Here is a 25,269-nt window from a genome sequence, read left to right as displayed (position 1 = left end):
ATTGTTTTGTCATTGTCATAAGTGTTGCTGGCATATATATATATATATATATATATATATATATATATATATATATATATATATATATATACACACTCACACACACACACACATATATATAAACATATATATATATACATATACATATAAATATATATATATATATATATATATATATATATATATACATATACACAATAATATACACACAAACATATATATATACATATATACTGTATATACACACATATATATATATACAAATCTACATATATATCTACATATATATATTAGGGGTGGGACTCGATTAAAAAAATTAATCCAATTAATTAGAGGCTGTGTAATAATTAATCTTGGTTAATCGTATGTAATCGCACACGTAAATTTGCCCCAAATCACAAATGTGTTTTTTTAATTTAAAAGGGTTTTAGTGGGCGACAGAATCAAATAATAGACATGAATATTTTAAACTCAAGCTCTTTTAATTTCTGAAAAAAAAAATGCTTTTAAACTGCATTTGAATTCAAAACAGAAACAAAAATATCATCCCTGGTTAAAATTGGGCAGATTTAAAAATAAAGTGGTAGTTTAAGTACTTTAAGTACATTTTCAGAATGGTATTGTCTTTAAATAATAATAACCAAAATTTCAACAAAGTGCAGTTTTTCTTCTTAAAAAAATAAGTCAGAAACATAAAAGGTAATTTGACCAGCTTACTCTTTAAACTCTGAGTAACCTTAGCCAAAATTATTTTGTACATTAAGCTTAAACAGTGTGATCATTGAACATTTTGTAATTAGATGTAATTAGAATTACTAACGGTCATGGAAGTCCAATGATCCCCAGTAAGAGCCACAAAGTCCGCTTTCTGTAATGCATCTAATTTTGCTTGCTTTTCAGTGTGCACAAAACCATGCTTTTATCAAGGCTTCGCTCGGGTAGTTTTTTGAAATTAAATTTTCCTCCGATCAGTCGTAGGAACGCGCTTCATTTCGAGTGTAACATTTTTGTAGCTGTGATGTGTGCATCAGTGTAATCGATGTACCAGGAAATCATGCATTGACAAAAGTTCCCCTTTGCTTGGAATTGAAAGTGTGATTAAATGCGTTATTTTTTGTTATGGAGTACATGCATCGAAGCTTCTCAGCTGTGCTTGTGCTAAGAATAGGAAAGATTTTAAAAATAACATAACATGATCCTGCGTTAACCGCATATTTTTTCATACGTCTCAAACCAAGGAGATGCGAGGGTAAAATGAATCGGGAAGCACGCGTACATACTCGGTACATCCCCTCTCGGGAATCAAACCTCGGATGTAGGCGAATTGCGCCATGGTGTGTGGCTTATCTATTTGAGAGTATGTAGATCGGGGTATATATATATATTCGCAGCGGAGACGTAGTGTGTTAAAGAAGCTATGAAAAAGAAAAGGGAACATTTTAAAAATAACGTAACATGATTGTCAATATGCAGTAATTGTTTTGTGAGTGTTGCTGTGATCAAGGATTCGATTATCATTATTTGTTTCAATCAGGGTCATATTTGTACGATGTGTTGTGTTCAAGTTACATTCTGTGTGTGTTAGTCGTTGTAAAGATTAAATTCTGTAAGTACAGCCACATTAGCTCCACAAATGAGACACACGGGTTTACCAGCAATGTCAGTAAACATATACTCAGCCTCCCATCGGTTTTTAAAGGCTCTATTTTCAGAATCAACTTTTCTCTTCGGCATGTGGGCTAGCTTCGCAATAACTTGCAGTATCATAAGCTAGACTTGATTAACGCGTAAGTGTTACAAGGCAGCTGAAGCGCTGCATTATGGGATCAGTAGTTTATTGTGTTACCAGCGCTTCATATACCCGGGCCATTAATAACAATAATACAGTATATAAAATGATCTCGCGGGCCGGATATAATTACACGCCGGGCCGATGTGGCCCGCGGCCCTTTAGTTTGACACATATGGACTAAATAGAACTTGAAAAGATATATTTTTTCGTACATCAAGCCCGCGTGCTATTGTGGTTTTGCCTGCATGCCTCAATAAGTCATCCTCCCCTCACTCTTACTTTTTTACCGTTCATTTAATGAATACACTGAGTATGGCTTTACCAAAACAATCATTGATGGCGAATAAAGTATCCATTATTCGAGTATGTAGATCGGGGTATATATATATATATATATATATATATACCCGCGTATCGCAGCGGAGAAGTAGTGTGTTAAAAAAGCTATGAAAAAGAAAAGGGAACATTTTAAAAATAACGTAACATGACTGTCAATATACAGTATTTGTTTTGTGAGTGTTACTGAGTGTTGCTGTCATCAAGGATTTGATTATCATTATTTCTTTCAATCAGGTTCGTATTTGTAGGATGTGTTGTGTTCAAGTTACATTCCGTGTTTGTCAATCGTAAAGATAACAGGTTTCATTCATCGATTCGTTTCTTACTGCATCAATAAACAGCTCGTCTTCTTCTTTATCTGAGATGTGACACACGGCATGCACGGGGTTTTTTTTACACTGTCTTCCTTTAGCGGGACATTGACTTTTTCCACCGTGTGCTTTGTTTCCGCAGTAGATGCATTTATGAATATGCTTGTATGTATCAGACGCTTCATATTTTTTACTGCCTTTTCAATTGTGTAATTGTGTTTTTGTTCAGCGCTCTTTGAAACTGTTGCTTTTTGTCTGTGCACTGTGTCAGTTCACGTGAGCCACTCGGTGTACATGCATCGAAGTTTCTCAGCTGTGCTGGTGCCATGTTGTGCTATGTCCATGGCTGTATTTAATGTTACCGAAGTCCTGGCACTTAAAACTTTCTCTCGCAGTTTCGCTGAGTTTGTGCCAAACACCACCCTGACCATCTCATCTTCCTCTGCATAAGCACAGTCCTTCACCCGTGAATATTTAGTGGCAGTTTGCTATTGGATTGCCGCTGACGGACGGCCTTATATGGGCAGGCACTAAATTACAAACGCCAGCGGCAGCCTGTCTATGAACTTAATTTAAAGTTTAGGTTTACATCGCTTTGTTTCAGTAGCAGAACTGATGAATATGGTTGTATATGTCACTCGCTCGCTTCTTATTGTTTCGCTGCCTTCTCAATTATATAATGCATGTTTTCTTCAGTGCTTTTTGGAGGTCTTCCTGGTTTTCTATGTACTGCGTGATTACGTGGAAGGCGTGATGATGTCACACGAAACTCCGCTCCCACGGCATTCAAGCTCATCTGCATTACAGTAAATGGAGAAAAACAGCTTCCAGTTATGACCATTACGCGTAGAATTTCGAAATGAAACCTGCCCAACTTTTGTAAGGAAGCTGTAAGGAATGAACCTGCCAAATTTCAGCCTTCCACCCACACGGGAAGTTGGAGAATTAGTGATGAGTCAGTGAGTGAGTGAGTGAGGGCTTTGCCTTTTATTAGTATAGATATACTAGCAAAATACCCGCGCACATTTTAAAAATAACGTAACATAATTGTGAATGTAATTGTTTTGTCACTGTTATGAGTGTTGCTGTCATATATATATATATATATATATATATATATATATATATATATATATATATATTATATAATATATATAGATACACACACACATATAAAGATATATATACATATACATAATATATACATATCTATACTAATAAAAAGCAAAGCCCTCACTGACTCACTCATCACTAATTCCTACCGTGTAGGTAGAATGCTGAAATTTGGCAGGCTCATTCCTTACAGCTTGCTTACAAAAGCTGGACAGATTTCATTTCGAAATTCTACACGTAATGGTCATAACTGGAACCTATTTTTATCCATATTCTGTAATAGACTGCTGCTTGATGGCCGTGGGCGGTGGAGTTGCGTGTCGCATCATCACGTCTCACAAGTAATCACGTGAACTGACTGTAAACGCAGTACATAGAAAACAAGGAAGACCTCCAAAGAGAGCTGAAGAAAAAATGCATACAAGCATATTCATAAGTGCAGCTACTGCAGAAACAAAGCACTGTGTAAACCGTAAGTTTAAATTAAGTTTATAGACACACTCCCGCTGCCGTTTGTCATGCCTACAATGAACGGAGTTAAAATTGCTGTAGCGAGAAACTTTTAAGTGCCGGGTCTTAGCTAACATTAAATAAAGCCGTGGACATCGCAACATAACACAAGAGAGCAGCTCACGTGAACTGACTGAACGCAGTACGAGTGATTACTTCCATGAATCAAACCTGTTCAAAAAACGCATTACACAATTGACAAGGTAGGAAAAGAATATGCTCCGAGCTGAGCTCCACAGCTAAGGCAGGTCTTACAGAAGCAACTTAGTCACGCTTCCACCAAATACTCACAGAATAATCCACAAGTTGATACACACGCTGTCTCTAGAGTTTCTTCACACTCTGTATTCCTCGCATCCCCGTTATACCCTTTAATCTCCCATTTCAATTCAAATACCTCCAATTTCCAGTAAGGATCTGCTTCGTGATGACAATTAATAAGTCTCAAGGACAGACCCTACAAAAGGTTGCCATTGATTTGAGGCAAGCTTGCTTTTCTCCTGGACAACTATACGTTGCATTCTCAAGAGTAAGCTCGTACAGCTTGGTCATATTACAACCGGAGTGCTGAACTGACAACGTGGTATACAAAGAGATCCTTAACAAATAGTTATTGGTATATTTTCCCTCAGTTTAAAAAGGTTTTCTTTTTTTCTTAATAAAAATTTAAAAGCTGTACTTCGTCGCTGCAAAGCTCACGGATTTTGCTACATACAGTATATATATGTAGATATGTATGTATGTGTGTGTGTGTGTGTGTGTGTGTATATATGTATATGTGTGTATATATGTATATGTATATATGTGTGTATATGTATATATATGTGTATATATATATGTATGTATGTATGTATATGTGTGTATATATATATGTGTGTGTGTGTGTATATATATATATATATGTGTATGTGTATGTATGTATGTATGTATGTATGTATGTATGTATGTATGTATACAGTAATCCCTCCTCGATCGCGGGGGTTGCGTTCCATAACCCCCCACGATAGATGAAAATCCGCGAAGTAGAAACCATATGTTTGTATGGTTATTTTTATATATTTTAAGCCCTTATAAACTCTCCCACACTGTTAACATTATTAGAGCCTTCTAGATATGAAATTACACCCTTTAGTCAAAAGTTTAAACTGTGCTCCATGACAAGACAGAGATGACAGTTCTTTCTCGCAATTAAAAGAATGCAAGCATATCTTCTCTTCAAAGGAGCGCCGTCAGGAGCAGAGAATGTCAGAAAGAGAGAGTGCGAGAGAAAAGCAAACAATCAAAAAATCAGTACGTGCTTTTAAGTATGCCGAAGCACCGCGATAAAGCGGCATTTTGTGATTACGTGGGAGGCGTGATGATGTCACACGAAACTCCGCCCCCCCACGTCTTTCCAGCTCAACTCTATTACAGTTAATGGAGAAAAATACCTTCCAGTTATGACCATTAGGCGTAGAATTTCGAAATGAAACCTGCCCAACTTTTGTAAGTAAGCTGTAAGGAATGAGCCTGCCAAATTTCAGCCTTCTACCTACACGGGAAGTTGGAGAATTAGTGATGAGTGAGTGAGGGCTTTGCCTTTTATTAGTATAGATATATATATAGATATATATATATATATATATATATATATATATATATATACATATATATACATATATATATATATATATATATATATATATATATATATATATATATATATACACATCTATACTAATAAAAGGCAAAGCCCTCACTCATTCACTCACTCATCACTAGTTCTCCAACTTCCCGTGTAGGTAGAAGGCTGAAATTTGGCAGGCTCATTCCTTACAGCTTATTTGCAAAAGTTGGGCAGGTTTCATTTCGAAATTCTACGCTTAATGGTCATAAATGGAAGGTATTTTTCTCCATTAACTGTAATGGAGTTGAGCTGGAAAGACGCGGGCCGGAGTTTCGCGTGTGACATCATCACGCCTCCCACGTAATCACGAACTGACTGTCAACGAGTGCGTGAAAACCAGGAAGACCTCCAAAAGCGGCTTAAGAAAACATGCATTATATAATTGAGAAGGCAGCGAAACAATAAGAAGCGAGCGAGTGACATATACTACCATATTCATGAGTGCTGCTACCTCGGAAAGAAAGCAAGGTATAAACCTAAACTTTAAATTAAGTTCATAGACAGGCTACCGCTGGCGTTTCACATGCCCACAGGTAATGCGGGATACAAGTTTAATGAGAGGACGCAGGATATAAGCGAGTTTTGATCACTTTGTAACTAAGTTAAAATTGTAGGTGAAGGGTGTGCTTATGCAAATTCGAGAGACTGTGTTTGTGGGGATTGACAGTTTAAGGCGGGTGGGGGAGTCACGTCATCATCTCCCCTCCCATTCATCTCATTTCGCTCTGAGCTGAGCTCCGCGGCTAACGCCGTCTTCCGAAGCAACTTATAAATATATGTATATATGTAGATATGTATATAGATATGTAGATATGAAGATATGTATGTGTATATATATGTATGTATGTGTGTGTGTGTGTGTGTGTGTGTGTGTGTATATATATATATATATGACAGCAGCAATCAAGCTGTGAGAAAACAGTAAAAGGAGGCGTGTCAGACGTCGTGGTACATTTTCGGATGCAGCTACGAAAACAACCGTGGCGCTGCCGCCAAATACACAAAACAATTACTTTCACAATCATATTACATTATTTTTAAAATGTTTCATTTTCTTTTTCATAACTTCTTTAACACACGACTTTGCTGCGAAGCGCGGGTATTTTGCTATATATATATATCACAGCGACACTCATAACAGTGACAAAACAATTACATTAACAACCATGTTACGTTATTTTTAAAATTTTTCCTTTTCTTTTTCGTACCTTCTTTAACACACTACTTCTCCGCTCAAAGCCTGGTATTCTGCTAGTATATATATATATATATACACACACACATATATATATATACACACATATATATATATATATATATATATACACACATATATATATATATACATATATATATATATATACACATATATATATACAGTAATCCCTCGCTATATAGCGCTCTGACTTTCGCGGTTTCACTCTATCGCGGATTTTAAATGTAAGCACATCTCAACATATATCACAGATTTTTCACTGGTTAGCGCTTTCTGGACAATGGGTCTTTTAATTTAGGTTACATGCTTCCTCAGTTTGATTGCCCAGTTGATTTCATACAAGGGACGCTATTGGCGGATGGCTTAGAAGCTACATAATCAGAGCATGTATTGCATATTAACTAAAACTCCTCAATGCTATAAGATATGCTTCCCGCGCTGTGCTTGTTTGCTTCTCTCTATCTTTCTCGCTCTCTGCCTGGCCGGAGGGGTGTGAGCAGAGGGCTGTTTGCACAGAGGACACGGACGCTCCTCTTCAAAATGCCGCTTTATCGCGGTGCTTCTGTATACTTAAAAGCATGTATTGATTTTTTTGATTGTTTGCTTTTTCTTTCTGCGCTCTCTCTGACATTCTCTGCTCCTGACGCTCCTTTATGACGGCGCTCCTTTGAAGATAAGATATGTTTGCTTTCTTTTAATTGTGAGAAAGAACTGTCATCTCTGTCTTGTCATGGAGCACAGTTTAAACGTTTGACTAAAGGGTGTTATTTCATGTCTAGAGGGCTCTAATAATGTTAACAGGGTGGGAGAGTTTATAAGGGCTTAAAATATATAAAAATAACCACACAAACATATGGTTTCTACTTGGATTTTCACCTATCGGGGGTCTGGAACATAACCCTCATGAGGGAGGGATTACTGTATATGTATATATATATATATATATATATATATATATATATATATATATATATATATATATATATATATATATATATATATATATATATATAGATATATACATATATATATATATATATATATATACACACACACACATATATATATATATATACATATATATATATATATATATATACATATCTATCTACATCATATATACACACACACATACATACATAAATACATACATACACACACACAAATTATATATGTGTGTGTGTATATGATGTATTTACGGTTTGAGTTGATTTATTCCGGAATAATATTCCTGTCTGTTTTAATTCATATTTATGTTCAAAAAAGTTAAGTTTTAAAAGTTTAGTTTTGGTGTGTTCAATAAATGTTTATTCTGTTCGGCCCGCGACATAAAGTGTGTTTTGGATTTTGGCCCCCTGTGCAATTTGAGTTTGACACCCCTGATTTAGTTGACACAAATATCTTTGGTTGAAATGTAAGGCGAATTTACTCTTTACATTTGTATGGTGAAGAAAAATTTATGCAGTGATGCCTACATTTAACTTACATTCCTACCAAAGATATTTCTGTCGACTAAATAAAAATTCCTTCTGTTTAAAATTTAAATAGAACTTGAACTGATACGATAGTTGATAATATCCACGCAGACTTGCACATAAGAGCGGGAGTCATCCGCTCCTCACGTGTTAACCTCTGCGACATGTCAATGGCTGTAAACAAAGAGAAACTTGTAAATAACTCATGAAAGAATAAAGTTACGTTAAAACCAATGCACACCATTGTTTTTCTTGTGAAATTCCCAATAAGTTTGATGTGTTACATGACCCTCTTCCTATTGAAAAAACAAAAGTTGGATCCAAAATGGCCGACTTCCAATTTGTTAGGAAAATTGATTTTTATTTTTGATATTTTTGGGGGTGCGGAACGGATTAACTGGATTTCCATTATTTTCAATGGGGAAGTTTGTTCTAGATATGAAAAAATTCGCTATACGAGCTCAGTGCTGGAACGAATTAAACTTGTATCTCGAGGTTCCACTGTGTGTGTGTATGTTTGTGTATATATATTATGTATATATGTATGTATATGTATGTATGTATGTATGTATGTATAAATGTATGTATATGTATATATATATATATATATATATATGTGTGTGTGTGTATATATATATATGTATATGTGTGTGTATATATATATGTATATATATATATGTGTGTGTATATATATATATATGTGTGTATATATATATATATATATGTGTGTATATATATATATATATATATATAGTGGAGGAAATAATTATTTGACCCCTCACTGATTTTGCAAGTTTGTCCAATGACAAAGAAATGAAAAGTCTCAGAACAGTATCATTTCAATGGTAGGTTTATTTCAACAGTGGCAGATTGCACATCAAAAGGAAAATCGAAAAAATAACTTTAAATAAAAGATAGAAATTGATTTGCATTTCATTGAGGGAAGTAAGTTTTGAACCCTCTAACAAAAAGACTTAATACTTAGTGGAAAAACCCTTGTTTGCAAGCACAGAGGTCAAACGTTTCTTGTAATTGATGACCAAGTTTGCACATTTTAGGAGGAATGTTGGTCCACTCCTCTTTGCAGATCATCTCTAAATCCCTAAGGTTTCGAGGCTGTCTTTGTGCTACTCTGAGCTTGAGCTCCCTCCATAGGTTTTCTATTGGATTAAGGTCCGGAGACTGACTAGGCCACTCCATGACCTTAATGTGCTTCTTCTTGAGCCACGCCTTTGCTGTATGTTTTGGGTCATTGTCGTGCTGGAACACCCATCCACGACCCATTTTCAGTTTCCTGGCAGAGGGAAGGAGATTGTCGCTCAGGATTTCACGATACATGGCTCCGTCCATTTTCCGTTAATGCGATTAAGTTGTCCTGTGCCCTTAGCAGAAAAACACCCCAAAGCAAAATGTTTCCACCCCCATGCTTGACGGTGGGGACGTGTTTTGGGGTCATAGGCAGCATTTTTCTTCCTCCAAACACAGCGAGTTGAGTTAATGCCAAAGAGCTCTATTTTGGTCTCATCAGACCACAGCACCTTCTCCCAGTCACTCTCTGAATCATTCAGGTGTTCATTGGCAAACTTCAGACGGGCCTGCACATGTGCCTTCTTGAGCAGGGGGACCTTGCGAGCCCTGCAGGATTTTAATCCATTGCGGTGTAATGTGTTTCCAATGGTTTTCTTGGTGACTGTGGTCCCTGCTAATTTGAGGTCATTAACTAACTCCTCCCGTGTAGTTCTAGGATTCTTTTCACCTTTCTCAGAACCATTGACACCCACGAGGTGAGATCTTGCGTGGAGCCCCAGAGCGAGGTCGATTGATGGTAATTTTGTGCTCCTTCCATTTTGAACAATCGCACCAACAGTTGTCACCTTCTCTCCCAGCTTCTTGCTAATGGTTTTGTAGCCCATTCCAGCCTTGTGCAGGTCTACAATTTTGTCTCTGACATCCTTGGACAGCTCTTTGGTCTTTCCCATGTTGTAGAGTGTGGAGTCTGCTTGATTGATTGATTCTGTGGACAGGTGTCTTTTATACAGGTGACTAGTTAAGACAGGTGTCCTTAATGAGGGTGACTAATTGAGTAGAAGTGTCTAACCACTCTGTGGGAGCCAGAACTCTTAATGGTTGGTAGGGGTTCAAAAACTTATTTCCCTCAATGAAATGCAAATCAATTTCTATCTTTTATTTAAAGTTATTTTTTCGATTTTCCTTTTGATGTGCAATCTGCCACTGTTGAAATAAACCTACCATTGAAATGATACTGTTCTGAGACTTTTCATTTCTTTGTCATTGGACAAACTTACAAAATCAGTGAGGGTCAAATAATTATTTCCTCCACTATATATATATATATATATATATATATATGTATATATATATATATATATGTGTATATATATATATATGTATATGTGTATATATATATATATGTATATGTGTATATATATATATATATATATGTGTATATATATATATATATATATATGTATATATATATATGTGTATATATATATGTATATATATGTGTATATATATATATGTATATATATGTGTGTATATATATATGTATATATATGTATATATGTGTGTGTATATATATATATATATATATATATATATATATATATGCTTCTAATATTATTACTTTACTGAAATGATACTGTTCTGAGACTTTTCATTTCTTTGTCATTGGACAAACTTACAAAATCAGTGAGGGGTCAAATAATTATTTCCTCCACTATATATATATATATATATATATATATATATATATATATATATATATATATATATATATATATATATATATATATATATATATATATGTATATGTATATATATATGTGTGTGTATATATGTATATATATATGTATATATATATATATATATATATATATATATATATATATATATATATGCATGCTTCTAATATTATTACTTTACTGAAGCTCCTTACTCTTGAACATGCAACATACAGTTGCCCTTGAGTAAAACATTTCTGCTATAGAGCATTTTATGCTTTTTTCTAGTGGGTACAGATCTCTTAATTCTCATGGATTCAGCATGCTGGAAGTGTCTGGATTTTTTTTCCCCAAAATATTGTCCGCATCAGGTCAGATAATATTCACTCAGCTTATTTGCAACCACAAAACCAGTTCCCAGAGCATGGTTATTTCTTTCATTGTAATATACTGTAAAATCCTTTATATCCATGATGTCTTTGCCTTTCCATCAAAGTTTTCCAAGGGTTGTTTTCACAGCACCAGATTTGTTGCGACAGCTCATGTTCTGTGTTTCTATTTGTATATCAAAATGTCTTTTGTGTTGCTTAGGTCTAACCAACTTTTTGATGTGGCTATCTCTTCTGGGCTTCTTAATGGCTTGTGTTTGACAGTGTAGGTTATTAGCCCCACGACCAACCACCAACCTGGAGGTCAAGGTACTTTGATTTCAGGGTGTTCCTCCCTTAGAGTTTTCTCTTAACTTATGGCTGTTGAGGCCATTGTTCCCATTTGCAGCAGGCCTCCTCACTCGGTGTTTGAAAGCCTCTGTTGACTAACTTAATAATAATTTTATTATTTGTAGGCGCCTTTCTAAACACTTAAGGACACCGAACAATAGATAAAACGCAGATTAAAAACAAATCTAAAATACAAAAATTAAAATCAAACAAAGGAATTGTAATCAAAGAGAAAAAGCAGTCTTAGACAAATGAGTTTTAAGTTTATATTTGAAAAGTGAAAATGATTCAGTATTTCTAAGCTCGGATGGTAGTGAGTTCCAGAGCTGGGGAGCAGAGCAACTGAATTCTCTGCACCCCATAGTGGTAAGACGGACGAAGGAAACAGTCAAGTGGATGGAGGAAGAGGATCTAAGGGTACGGGAGGGAATGGTAAAACGGAGAAGGTCAGAGAGATATGGACGGGGAAGGTTGTGGATAGCCTTAAAAGTTAACAGAAGAATTTTGAATTGAATATGGAACATAACTGGAAGCCAGTGAATCTGCTGCAAAATGGTACTGATATTGTGAATAGAGGGGGTTCTAGTAATGATGTGGGCAGCTGAATTCTGGACCAGTTGAAGCTTATAAAGAGATTTACGAGAAAGATCAAAGAAAAGGGAATTGCAATAATCCAGACGAGAAGTGAAAAGGCTATGAACAAGGATATCAGTGGTGTGGGGAGTGAGGGAAGGGCGTATATGATTAATTTTACGCAAGTGGAAATTTTGCAGACCGGGAAATGTTATTGATATGGGACTGAAAGTATAAAGTACTGTCAAGGATGACACCCAGACTCTTAACCTGTGGGGAAGGAGAGACAGAGGAATTATCAATAACAAATGAAAAATAATCAGTTTTGGATAATATTGATTTTGTACCAATGAGGAGAAAATCAGTTTTGTCACTATTTACTTTAAGAAAATTTGAAGAAACCAGGATTTGATTTCTGCTATGCAATCAATAAGCGAGGAGGGTGGAAAGGAAACAGTAGGCTTGCTAGTGAGATAGAGCTGGGTGTCATCAGCATAACAGTAGAAGATAATGTTATATTTACGACAGATATTTCCAAGTGGAAGGAGGTAAATAATGAAAAGGAGGTGCCCCAGGACAGAGCCCTGAGGCACACCTGAAGTAACAGTGGTGGTTTGGGATGTGAAAGTTTTAAGGTGAATAAACTGAGTTAGGCCTGAGAGGAAGGATCTGAACCAGTCTAGTGGAGTATGGGTCCCAGTGCCAGGTTGTATTGACAGGACCCAATTCCCTCTTCTTTTGGCCAACCCATACTGCCAAAGGGTTGGCTACCACAACCTTGGCTTGGGTTGCTTATCTTAACAGGGACTTCCATGTCCCAAGCCCAAACTGCTGATTAATTATTAGTTTTCATCACCTAGTAAAATATGGAAGGCTCAGATATGAGCCTCAGAAATAGCAATAAATGGTAAATTAGCCCCACCTTGAATTTATTAGTGGTGAATGAGCATTAGTTAATTATAATGTAGTAGCCATCTCAGCCATCCACAGAGGTCCTGCTGATTTCTGATTTTCTATACCAAACTTAAGTTAATTAGTAAGCCTAAACATTTTGTTATCCTTAGCCATTGTAGTCAGCATTTTAAGATGAAAGTCATAGGACTTCCATGAAAAGGCATTTTAATGCCTTTCCATGTGCTAATTCTGCATGTGTTTGCCTTTCTTGTTGTATTTAAATAAAGGGTTCCAGTGAAAAAATAAATCTTTGAAGTTATTTTATGTTGTATGCAAATGTTGTGTTGTGCCTTGTGACATATGTCAGTTAGCGGTATAATGCCTGCTTGTCAATTATAATTGCAGTCTTTTGAGTACAATACTAAAGGTGTGTCTAAAACACACAAACAGTATTGGGTGCATTCCTACACGGTGCTTTGAGGATGTGTGTGTATTTGGGCAGTCTTATCTGGAGAACATATTAAAGAGCGGATATAAGAGAATTACAAGAGGCAGGCTTTCTGTGTGTTTTTTTTCTAGTGAAAACGTGCACTAAAGTGAAAGATGGTGCATTTCTTGCATCTATCTGCAGAAAATGCACATTATGTCTTATTTTTAAAAATGCAATGCATTTCTCTGCAGTGATAAGAATGGGACATGATTTTACTGGTGTGTTATGGATTATCTTATTTATATGGCTGTGGAACTATAATGCAAGGAAGCTCATAAATATGAATGTACATGGTAACCTGTTCCAGGAAAGTTTAGACTACCTATTTAATGTTACAAATTTTTGTGTATCTATGTTGTGGTTGCTTTTGGTTATATTTTTAATATTGTTATGGGCAGTTGGTGAAGTTGCTTTATTTTTCATACTATACTGTGTACTTTGATATGAACATGTGTTACTATTTTTCTTTCTGTAGTGAATTTAATCATCTGCACCTGCAACAGTCTGTTGGTTGTTCCCCTTATTTATCTGGATAATTTCTGACAGTTTCTATTAGGAAACATTTATGTGGATGTAGATGTGGTCCATTTCTACAAGACTTGGCAGTCCATATCAATGACAGGCTAGACTAGTCTTGGAACACAGAGAAACTTGTACGAGAAAGAGCAGAGCATACTTGCAGATTCTTTTTTCTTAGGAGACTGTGGTCCTTTAATTTGGGAGGACATCCTTCACATATTCTACAACTCTGTGATGGCCAGTGAATTGTTTATATATATATATATATATATATATATATATATATATATATATATATATATATATATATATATATATATATATATATGCCTCAATTACAGAGAATTTATAAAGGTAACTTTTTGGACACAAATTTCCTCTTTTCTTTAATTTTTGTAAAGCTACTATAAACATTCATTGTTTATATGCAATAGTGATAGTTGTGCAAATTCTGAATTAATTTCCAGGTTTTACTGCAAGTTCAGATGTAAAAATGTTTTTGTTAATGCATTGGAGAGTTCAGTAATGTGAGAAGTTTAATCACCTATATATGTTAACAGTTTTAACTTTTCAAAATCTTGTGGCTAGATTATAACAGCTGAGAAGTTAGGATTAATAAGGTCATTAGGGATGGATGACTGGTAATTGACATGTGGATTATGCAACAGGGTAGTCTGAGATTTTTGTAATTGCCATTTTAACCCCTTATTCCCTTGAGGGTTTTTAGCACTGTTGCACCTAAATTACATATCCAAGCATAAACATTTATTCCGTTATTTAATGAAGAAGCAGTAACTGACTGAAGACTTGTAAGTATAAAATAAAATTTTTTCAAAAGAAAGTTTTATTTGATTAAAACCTTTGTTTCACAGCAATATCAACTAAATGAAATACAAAGAAAATTGAAACAATTGGGCATTTTAAGTATTTACCCTCAAAATACTGGATTTTACATTATAAATTCAAGACAATCCTGGAATTAATTTTCTTTTGTGCTTCAATCTGTCAGCTATCATTATACCACGTTTGCATTTAATATCACATTGCAAAGTTAATACTGTTTGGGACACAGTGTCTCCCTTTTTGGAACGTCTCTTGCATCTAAACAGTCACCCCAAACAAGTACTGCAGTAGCGGTTGTATTATAATTTTTTAGAAACATATTATACAGTGGTACCTCGGTATACATCTTTAATCCGTTCCAGATCTTTTGACTTATACCAAACAGAACGTATACCAAACAGATTTTTCCCATAAGAAATAAAGGGACAATGATTAATCCGTTCCCATGAAAGAAAAAATCCTATTGTTATTGGCATATTATACATTGATGGGGTTGTATAAAATAATTTAAACACTGCTTAATACTAAAATACATAAATACAAAAGCAATTAGATGAAATAAATGAAAATTTAACCTCACTTTACTTTTTAATATCGTCTTTGTTTTTCATAATCGTAAATACCGTTATTCTCGGCATACAGTATGCAGCAGCCAAGTCCCAGATACGCATGCCACCTTCCCACTTTTCAACAATCAATTCAAATTTACGCAGAAAAACACAAAATCATGTGAAAATTCATATAGAGTTATAGCGTGGGTTGTTCACTGAATGCTAGCAACTGGCGTACTGACGCTCATGGGCAGTCGTGGCTTTGTCTCGAGAGAGGTAAACAAGGGTAGCACGCGGTGTTCTAGCATGCAAGTCGTATTCTAAACAAAGGTCATATACCAAGCAAAATTTTTTGCGTCCAAACAGGACATATACCAAGTTGGACTTATTCCAAAGCAAACATATACCGAGGTACCACTATATATATATATATATGTGTGTGTGTGTGTGTGTGTGTGTGTATATATATATATATATATATATATATATATATATATATATATATATCTATATATATATATATATATATATATATATATATATATATATATATATATATATATATATATATATATATATCTCTCTCCAAGTCAAATGTTTTAGAACACTTCAGTTTTTCCAGGTTTTTCTTCAAATTTGAGTTGAAATGCAAAGGATGACCTGAAAAGATAAGCAGTAAACAGCCAGAGGTTTAAATTTACAGTTTAGGTTGGAAGAAACTGAAAATAAGGAAATGTCAGAAGGTCATTCATTCATTTCAACTGGTCAGATTTAAAGAAAAACTGGAAAAACTATGGTGTACTAAATTAATATGCAGTGTACATTTGGAAATTACATATTTTACTAATGAAAAAGAGCTGACAACAGTAAAATGTATGATTTATTTTAAAGAAGACACCCTTGTGTATTTTCAAATACCATAATTGCTTTTGATTGACTTGCCAGTTTATTGCAACGTACACTGACAACTTTGCGATATAGTTGTGCCTGACTGAAGAACACCTTGTGAATAAGTGTTTATTGTTTGCTGATGTTCAGTATTGATCACCCATGGGTTGCATGTGATATCTGTTCTTTATGAAAACATGATATAATTTTTTTTTTTTCCCGAGCCATGACTACAAATAACACAGGGCAATTAACAGATAAAAAATACCTTTTTTGGGTGGAGTATTCCTTTAACCCTAGTCTGTTACTACAAGCATAGTGCGGTTCACATGTAAAGCTTAATAACAAAATGAGAGGCATTTAGTTGTTGTGGACAAACCTCTAGATTGTTGAAATTCAGTAAATACTGTACTTGATGGAATATAAGATTTTAAAATTAACTTTTTTATATGTAAAACAAAGCAGTGATAAATATGTTTTTTCTATACTAACAATTTTTACAAAAAGAATAATGTAGTGGATAACGCATTAAGATAGTGTTGCTGACTCAGTCCCCACACCTGACTTGCTGCGTCACCCTCACTGAGTCTCATTTTAGTCTTTAGAACAACAACAACATTTAATTATATAGCATGTTTTCATACAAACAATGTAGCTCAAAGTGCTTTAGAAAATGAAATATAAGGAATTTAATATAAAACATAAAGCAAAATTAGGCAATACTATTATACAGTATGTAACAAAGAAAAGGGTAAGGTGGAATGGCCAGGAGGATGGGAAAAACAAAAAAACTCCAGTTTTTTCCAGGCTGGAGAAAAAACAAAATCAGCAGGGATTCCAATGCCAAAAGACCACCAGTCCCTACTTTATTCCATTTATTATAAAAAGCTTTGTGTATGTATCAGCTATTCTAACAATTTAATATACAGTGCATCCAGAAAGTATTCATAGCACGTCACTTTTTCCACATTTTGTTATGTTACCGTCTTATTCCAAAATGGATTAAATTAATTTTTTTCCTCAGAATTCTACACACAACACCCCATAATGACAATATGAAAAAAGTTTACTTGAGGGTTTTGCAAATTTATTAAAAATTAAAAACTGAGAAATCACATGTATTTAAGTATTCACAGCCTTCACATGAATTTTAAGTTTTCACATGAATTTTAAGTATTCACAGCCTTTGCTCAATACTTTGTCGATGCACCTTTGGCAGCAATTACAGCCTCAAGTCTTTTTGAATATGATGCCACAAGCTTGGCACACCTATCCTTGGCCAGTTTCGCCCATTCCTCTTTGCAGCACCTCTCAAGCTCCATCAGGTTGGATGGGAAGCATTGGTGCACAGCCATTTTAAGATCTCTCCAGAGATGTTCAATCGGATTCAAGTCTGGGCCACTCAAAGACATTCACAGAGTTGTCCTGAAGCCACTCCTTTGATATCTTGACTGTGTGCTTAGGGTCATTGTCCTGCTGAAAGATGAACCGTCGCCCCAGTCTGAGGTCAAGAGCGCTCTGGGGCAGGTTTTCATCCAGGATGCCTCTGTACATTGCTGCAGTCATCTTTCCCTTTATCCTGACTAGTCTCCCAGTTCCTGCCGCTGAAAAACATCCCCACAGCATGATGCTGCCACCACCATGCTTCACCGTAGGGATGGTATTGGCCTGGTGATGAGCCATGCCTGGTTTCCTCCAAACGTGACACCTGGCATTCACACCAAAGAGTTAAATCTTTGTCTCATCAGACCAGAGAATTTTGTTTCTAATGGTCTGAGAGTCCTCCAGGTGTCTTTTGGCAAACTCCAGGCGGTCTGCCATGTGCCTTTTACTAAGGAGTGGCTTCCGTCTGGTCACTCTACCATGCAGGCCTGATTGGTGGATTGCTGCAGAGATGGTTGGCCTTCTGGAAGGCTCTCCTCTCTCCACAGAGGACCTCTGGACTAAGGCCCTTACCCCCAAATGGATTGCTCAGTTTAGATGGCCGGCCAGCTCTAGGAAGAGTCCTGGTGGTTTCGAACTTCTTCCACTTACGGATGATGGAGGCCACTGTGCTCATTGGGACCTTCAAAGCAGCAGAAATTTTTCTGTAACCTTCCCCAGATTTGTGCCTCGAGACAATCCTGTCTCGGAGGTCTACAGACCGTTCCTTTGACTTCATGCTTGGTTTGTGTTCTGACATGAACTATCAACTGTGGGACCTTATATAGACAAGTGTGTGCCTTTCCAAATCATGTCCAATCAACTGAATTTACCACAGGTGGACTCCAATTAAGCTGCAGAAACATTTCAAGGATGATCAGGGGAAACAGGATGCACCTGAGCTCAATTTTGAGCTTCATGGCAAAGGCTGTGAATACTTGTGTACATGTGCTTTCTCAATTTTTTTATTTTTAATAAATTTGCAAAAAATCTCTCACGTTGTCATTATGGGGTGTTGTGTGTAGAATTCTGAGGAAAAAATTAATTTAATCCATTTCAGAATAAGGCTGTAACATAACAAAATGTGGAAAAAGTGATGAGCTGTGAATACTTACCGGATGCACTGTAAATTGATTTTGTATGGTTTTCATGTCAATGGTGCTTTTTAAAACATGTTTTTTTTTTTTGTTTACAGCATACTTTTTGCTATTACATTTCTTAAATGGGACTTTTCAGATGTTTGCTATTTTGTGCAATTTCTCGGTCTCCTGTACATAGGTATGTTTTTGTAATTTATTTTAATATTTTTATTTTATTTAACTTGTATTACTGTTTGCTTTTTTTGCACAGCCTTCACCTCATTCATCAGGAGAAGACATGGAAATTTCTGATGATGAGCTAGCAGAGGAGTCTCCTGAAATAGCTTCAGAACACCTACAACAACCACATCAACAACAGCACTTTCCTGGTGTTCCTCCTCCACCCTCGCTGGCTGCTATGCCTATGAGTGTATCATCATATCCACACATTCCCCACCCACCTCCTGGCTTTCCTCTTCAGCCACCTCCAGGTCTTGCTCCTCCCATGTCTCATATCCCTGGTGTATCTGATGTATCACCCCACACTCAACACCATCATGCTGCTCTTCCTGATTTTCATGCTCTTCCTCTACATGGACTTCCTCCATCAAACATATACGATTATGTAAATTCCATGGAGTTGATGAACCACCTAGGTAACCAGTACGGTGGCATATCCATGTCATTCCAGATGCAAACCCAGATGTTAAGCAGATTGCATCAGATGAGATTAATTAACAGCAACACTGGGGCTCAGCCTAGCAGTTTACTTTCTTCTTCAGCTGCTGCAAAAGGCTCTGGATTCTCCCCTTTTGAAGCCCCGTATGGAACCTATCCAGCTCCTCATCCGTATTTAGACCAAGAAGCATGCACTGCTCCCTTTGACCAGGACCACCGTTTCCCCCCTCACTTGCAACACTTACCATTTGGCTTCCCAGAACCACAACCATCTTGGGGACATTGCCTTCCTGCCCAACATCCCCAGACAGGTTTTTCTCATGATGTCTCCTCTCATGGTCTAGCCCCAAACTACCTTCCCACCTATACACAACCACCTACCCAAAGGGATCCTCATGAATCAACTGTGGCTGGTGTACTGTCTTCTCTTATCCAAGAGATGAAAAGTATAATGCAGAGAGATCTCAACCGCAAAATGATAGAGAATATTGCTTTTGGGACTTTTGATGAATGGTGGGAACGCAAAGAACGAAAAGCAAAGGTAAGCAAAAGTCCATCAAAAATGAAAAACTTAAAATGATTCTAAATTAAGTAGGATTTGAGGTATATATCCTGTTTAGAAGAAACTTAATGTCAATGGAAAGGAAAAAGGAAAAAGATGACTAGACTTAAAAAAATAAAAACACAGTAATGCAAGTAGATGATATTCAAGTTAAAATTACCATTATTTAAGAGAGAATGTCTATATTACATGATAGTGGAACAGCCTTTTGCATAGGCAAACTTCTTTTAGAGCCTTATCATCATTAGATCTTAAACAAGTTATTTTAGACAGAAGAACACCTGCCATTTTCATTTTAAGCACAAGGACTATAGCAAGTGCTAATCAGGTACTATGTTCACAATGAGAAAAATGAAAAACATTGTCTCTCTTAACATAACTGAAAAGCAAGCACCCATTTAGTTTTCCAACTAAGCTGATGAAAATGCTCACTTTTAGAAAGTCCTTCATTTGTCTGAAGTTGACTCACTAAACATCTATACTAATAAAAGGCAAAGCCCTCACTTGCTGACTGACTTACTCATCACTAATTCTCCAACTTCCCGTGTAGGTAGAAGGCTGAAATTTGGCAGGCTCATTCCTTACAGCTTACTTAGAGAAGTTAAGCAGGTTTCATTTAGAAATTCTATGCATAACAGTCATAACGGTCAACAACATACGCCATGTTAAACTGTCTTATTTATGGCCCCATTTTCACGATACTTGGTAGGCGGCTTCACTGCGCTAACTGAAACCAATGTACGTACTTATTTCGGTGGTATGACGCCACTGTTGACCGCCATATTGAACTTTCCAACGGTCTTTGTTACCTTTGGGCCCATCTTCAAGAAATTTGGTACGCGGGTTCCCAACACTAACTGAATCCTACTTACGTACATATATACGTCCATAGCCTGCAGCTTGGTCGCCGTGTGAGGTGCCGTTGGGTCCCCCATCCCCACGCCTCCCACATGGTTTGCTGCCTACCTATATAAGGCCGTCCATCGCTCCAGTCTCTTCATTCCCTTCCTTGCTTCACCACGGTATTCACGTCTCCCTGCTGATAATTGCAGCCTTTTTATTTTATCCACGGCTTCTCCGCTGTTTTATTGTTCGTTTATTACAATTCTAGTTATTGTGTAGGTATTTTAGACTTGCTTTACATTGTTCAGGTACCCATTTCCTTTATCGTTCCAACCGTATCCCCATTAACATGTCTATCGAGGTGATCACCATCGATCAAAGAACTGTCACTCACCGAGTGGTTTCCATGCCCGGAAATGCCTCCTGCCTTTGCCATACTCTGTGTTACATATTGCACGGCCATATCAGGTTCATTCTTGATATCCGGAGGAACATTGTGTCTTCTGTATTGAATGACTGGGACAGGTTTAAGGTGTGGACTAATGATGGTACAGGAGATAATTATACTACACAGGAGCACTATAAGAGTGAAATGCTTAAGCCCTTCACCTATGGTTCTGCATGTGAGTTGATGGCTGCCGCTGAATTGTTCGGTTGTCGCTTTCAAGTGTACCGAAATGGCCAAATATTTTACACCTTTGGACAACCGCCAATGCCTCTTAAACATCTTAGATTCACAGGTGACAATTTGAGTATGGACACTTTAATGTTTATGAATGTTTAAACTCTCAAAAGCTGAATGCGAAGTTATTGATGAAACCGGTTGTATGCTTACAACGCTTGACAGATGCCGAATGTCACTTCAACACAACAAGTCCTGCAAGTACTAACGTAATTGAAACAAACCATGAAACTCAAACCAATTATGACAGCAGCAATCCAAGCTGTGAGATTTGAGGCAAGATTACTGTTCACATGGCCAACTGTACGTTGCATGCTCAAGAGTAAGCTCAGCGCACAGCTTGGTCATATTACAATCGGAGGGCCGAACTGACAATGTGGCATACAAAGAGGTCCTTAACAAATAATTATTGGTATATTTTCCCTCACTTTTAAAAGGTTTACTTCTTAATAAAAATTTTAAGGCAGTACTTCACCGCTGCGAAGCGCGGGTATTTTGCTAGTATGAAATAAAACACCCTGTGGCAGCATAGAATTAAGTTTGTAATCAAATGCGATTGATGAAGTCTTCTCACATTTTTCAAACGTCTTATGCTTTAATGAAATTATAATATATACAATTTTTATTGGGGCTTAAAACAATACAAAATGGAACATATCATGAACATCAATTTTTGTACAAAATGCCAGCCTTGTCTATACTGACTAGTAATGACTTCAAAATGCGAAATGAGATATCAGACAAATTTACTTTTTCATGAAATGTTTTAAAACAAGGATTATACTATTTCTAATTTAAAGGCTAGACTATACTTCATTTGGAGGATAACTTCGGCAGCCTCTGTATAAAAAGGGACCACTCTTTTTGTCTTTTATGTTACTGTATGCAGAAAGTTACAGCATAGGAAAAATGAAGCCTGCTTTTCATGCTTTGTAGATGTGCTTTCAGAAAAGTCCTCCAAAAGAATCTGTTGGCTAGTCTAATCATGTTTTATAATACTTCATTCAGTTTATTCAGTATATACTGTATGGGTACAAAGCAGTTAGTCTTGTATGTTTTGTGGCAATATGATAAGCATGCAATGACCTTTAAAATGAATTGAGACAGTAAAGTTATTGGCCACATACTGTATGTGTACATACGAGATAAATGTAACAAGTGGATATTTGGATGAAACTAAACATTCAAGCTATTCATTTACACTACTTTATGTCTAAACCTCTTCATCTTGTCAAACTTTTTTAACTGCTTCCTGTTAAATGAAGTAATTATATGAACTTCAGTTGCACAAGAGCAGAATCAAAGCCTTATGTGAAATTAAAATGTAATATTCCTTAACATAAGTTGTAGATTATCAACCCAAACATTGAATCATAGCATTGTAAGTTAACTGTCTACTCATTCATTTTTCCTTCCAGTAATTTTTGTAAAGTATTATTTTGGGGAATGCATAGATAATTGAGTGTTATTCATGAAGGATTACATAAAATATCTGGCTGTCAAAAGATAGTAAAACACTTTTATAATTATTTTTAGTGTTTTCTGTGATTCTAAGCATCAGTGTGTCAGGATTGTGTTTCTTGTTGTTTTCTTTTTTTGTCTCCCTATGAAAACAGTGACACCTGCTAGTACAGTTGACTATTCTATTTGTTAGTTAATGCAAGATTGTTCTTTACATTTTCCTTTTCTGTTTTAAATACTGGGTGCTTTTTAGAATTTAAAAGTAAAAAGACATGTCTTTGTCTGAAATTAGCTTCAGGAAGTGCTCTAATGATTATGGTCATGTCAGGGTAATATGGTCCTTATGTCCTATATGTTATTACAAACAATGTGACTACATGTGTGCACTAATTTTTCTATCTCTCTTTTGTTTTACATTATGTCTGGAGAATCTGTACATTAAGAATGTTTCATTTTAGGCATTGAACCAGATTGTTCTTTCAATATTTGATGCCTTACTTCATGCTTTTGTTACAGTCCTTTTTTATATTGCATCTGTGTATATTGTATAGTGTCCTAGACTCAAAAGTGAAACAAATTGAACCATTTCCTTATCGTTTACTGAAAACTAATATAGAAAAATTTTGGGTAGTATATTGAATAGTGTGGTTTTTTCAATCCAATGATTTTATGGATGTTTGTGTTCTCCTATCAGTTCAGTCAGCATAAATAAGTACACCCACTTTATAAGATTTGTATTAATTTCTCAGTGAACACCAGAACAATTAGCAGAGTTTTATTAAACATTTGTTTTATTAACATCTTAACAGCTTGGTCACCAGCATAACTAGGATAAGAAAATAATAAATGATATTCAAATGAGGTGTTGAATGAATACACCCTACAACAAATTCCACCCAATCTAATATTTTGTACGGCCTTAACAACAGCACCAGTTCTTTAAACACATACCGTCACATCTATCTTTCTCCGTTTTTGGAGAATGAGCTCTTTCAGAGTCTCGATGCTGGATGGAGAATGATGCCTAACCTGTGTTTTTAGAACTCCTCACAGGTGTTCTGTTGGGTTGAGGTTGGGTAACATGCTTGGCCACTGAATCACTATTACCCTGTTCTTACTCATAATTGCAGAACAGTGCCAGTTGACATAGAGAATGGAGAAATGGTAGCATCTCCTCCTTCAGTATTTTACAGTACAGCTTTGAATTCATGATGCCACCAATGAAGTGCAATTCACCTGACACCTGCAGCACTTCTGCAACCCAACAAAAGTACACTGTCACCACCATGCTTTAATTTAGGTACCATGCATTTTTCAATGTACTCCTCACCCTTGCATCACCATACAATTTGTTGAATACCAGACTTAATTGTCATTTGTCTGGTGGTCCCCTATGTGATGATTGATTAGACTCCTCAGTTGTTGAATTCCTGTTAATTACCATTTTATCAGACGTTAATCTTACGACCTTCATTGGGGTGTACTCATTTTTGCACCATGGTGTAAGTAGTTTTATTATAAACATTTCCAGTTTTGGTTTTTGTACTGACAAACTACATTTGCAACCAACAAACTTGATTTGCTGGACTGTCTTAACGGTACAGGATACTATAAAAAGTGTTAATTCCAAAGGGAGACAGGTGAATTTCTTAAATATTTTGGAGTGTACTCATTTATGCTGGGCACAGTACCGCAGTAGGGATTTTTTATCTGTTACATTTGAGCTAACTTAACATTCATTTGTGACTTGCATTTTTAACATTTACGGATTTTTATTTTGTGACACAGTTGTCTATGGGGAAGGAACACAATCTTTAGATTCATCAAAAATTTGGGTCTCTGGTTTTCAGAGCGGTAAATAATTACTGAAATGTTATAGAATAGTTTGGGTAACTTGAC

General features: G+C 36.0%; 1 protein-coding gene across 3 annotated transcripts in view; it reads left to right on the top strand.

Annotated features, from left to right (window-relative positions):
- Positions 1-25,269, top strand: part of setd1a (SET domain containing 1A, histone lysine methyltransferase) — a 90,059-nt gene that overhangs the window by 19,716 nt on the left and 45,074 nt on the right. For all 3 annotated transcript variants that reach the window (XM_039766409.1, XM_039766410.1, XM_039766411.1), the window contains one exon: positions 19,416-20,363. In XM_039766409.1, coding sequence (XP_039622343.1) covers positions 19,416-20,363 — 948 coding nt within the window. The remainder of the gene's footprint in view (positions 1-19,415; positions 20,364-25,269) is intronic.

The sequence above is a fragment of the Polypterus senegalus genome, chromosome 10, assembly GCF_016835505.1.
Source record: "Polypterus senegalus isolate Bchr_013 chromosome 10, ASM1683550v1, whole genome shotgun sequence".
Lineage (NCBI taxonomy): Eukaryota > Metazoa > Chordata > Cladistia > Polypteriformes > Polypteridae > Polypterus > Polypterus senegalus.
This window is presented reverse-complemented; position numbering and strand designations above follow the sequence as displayed.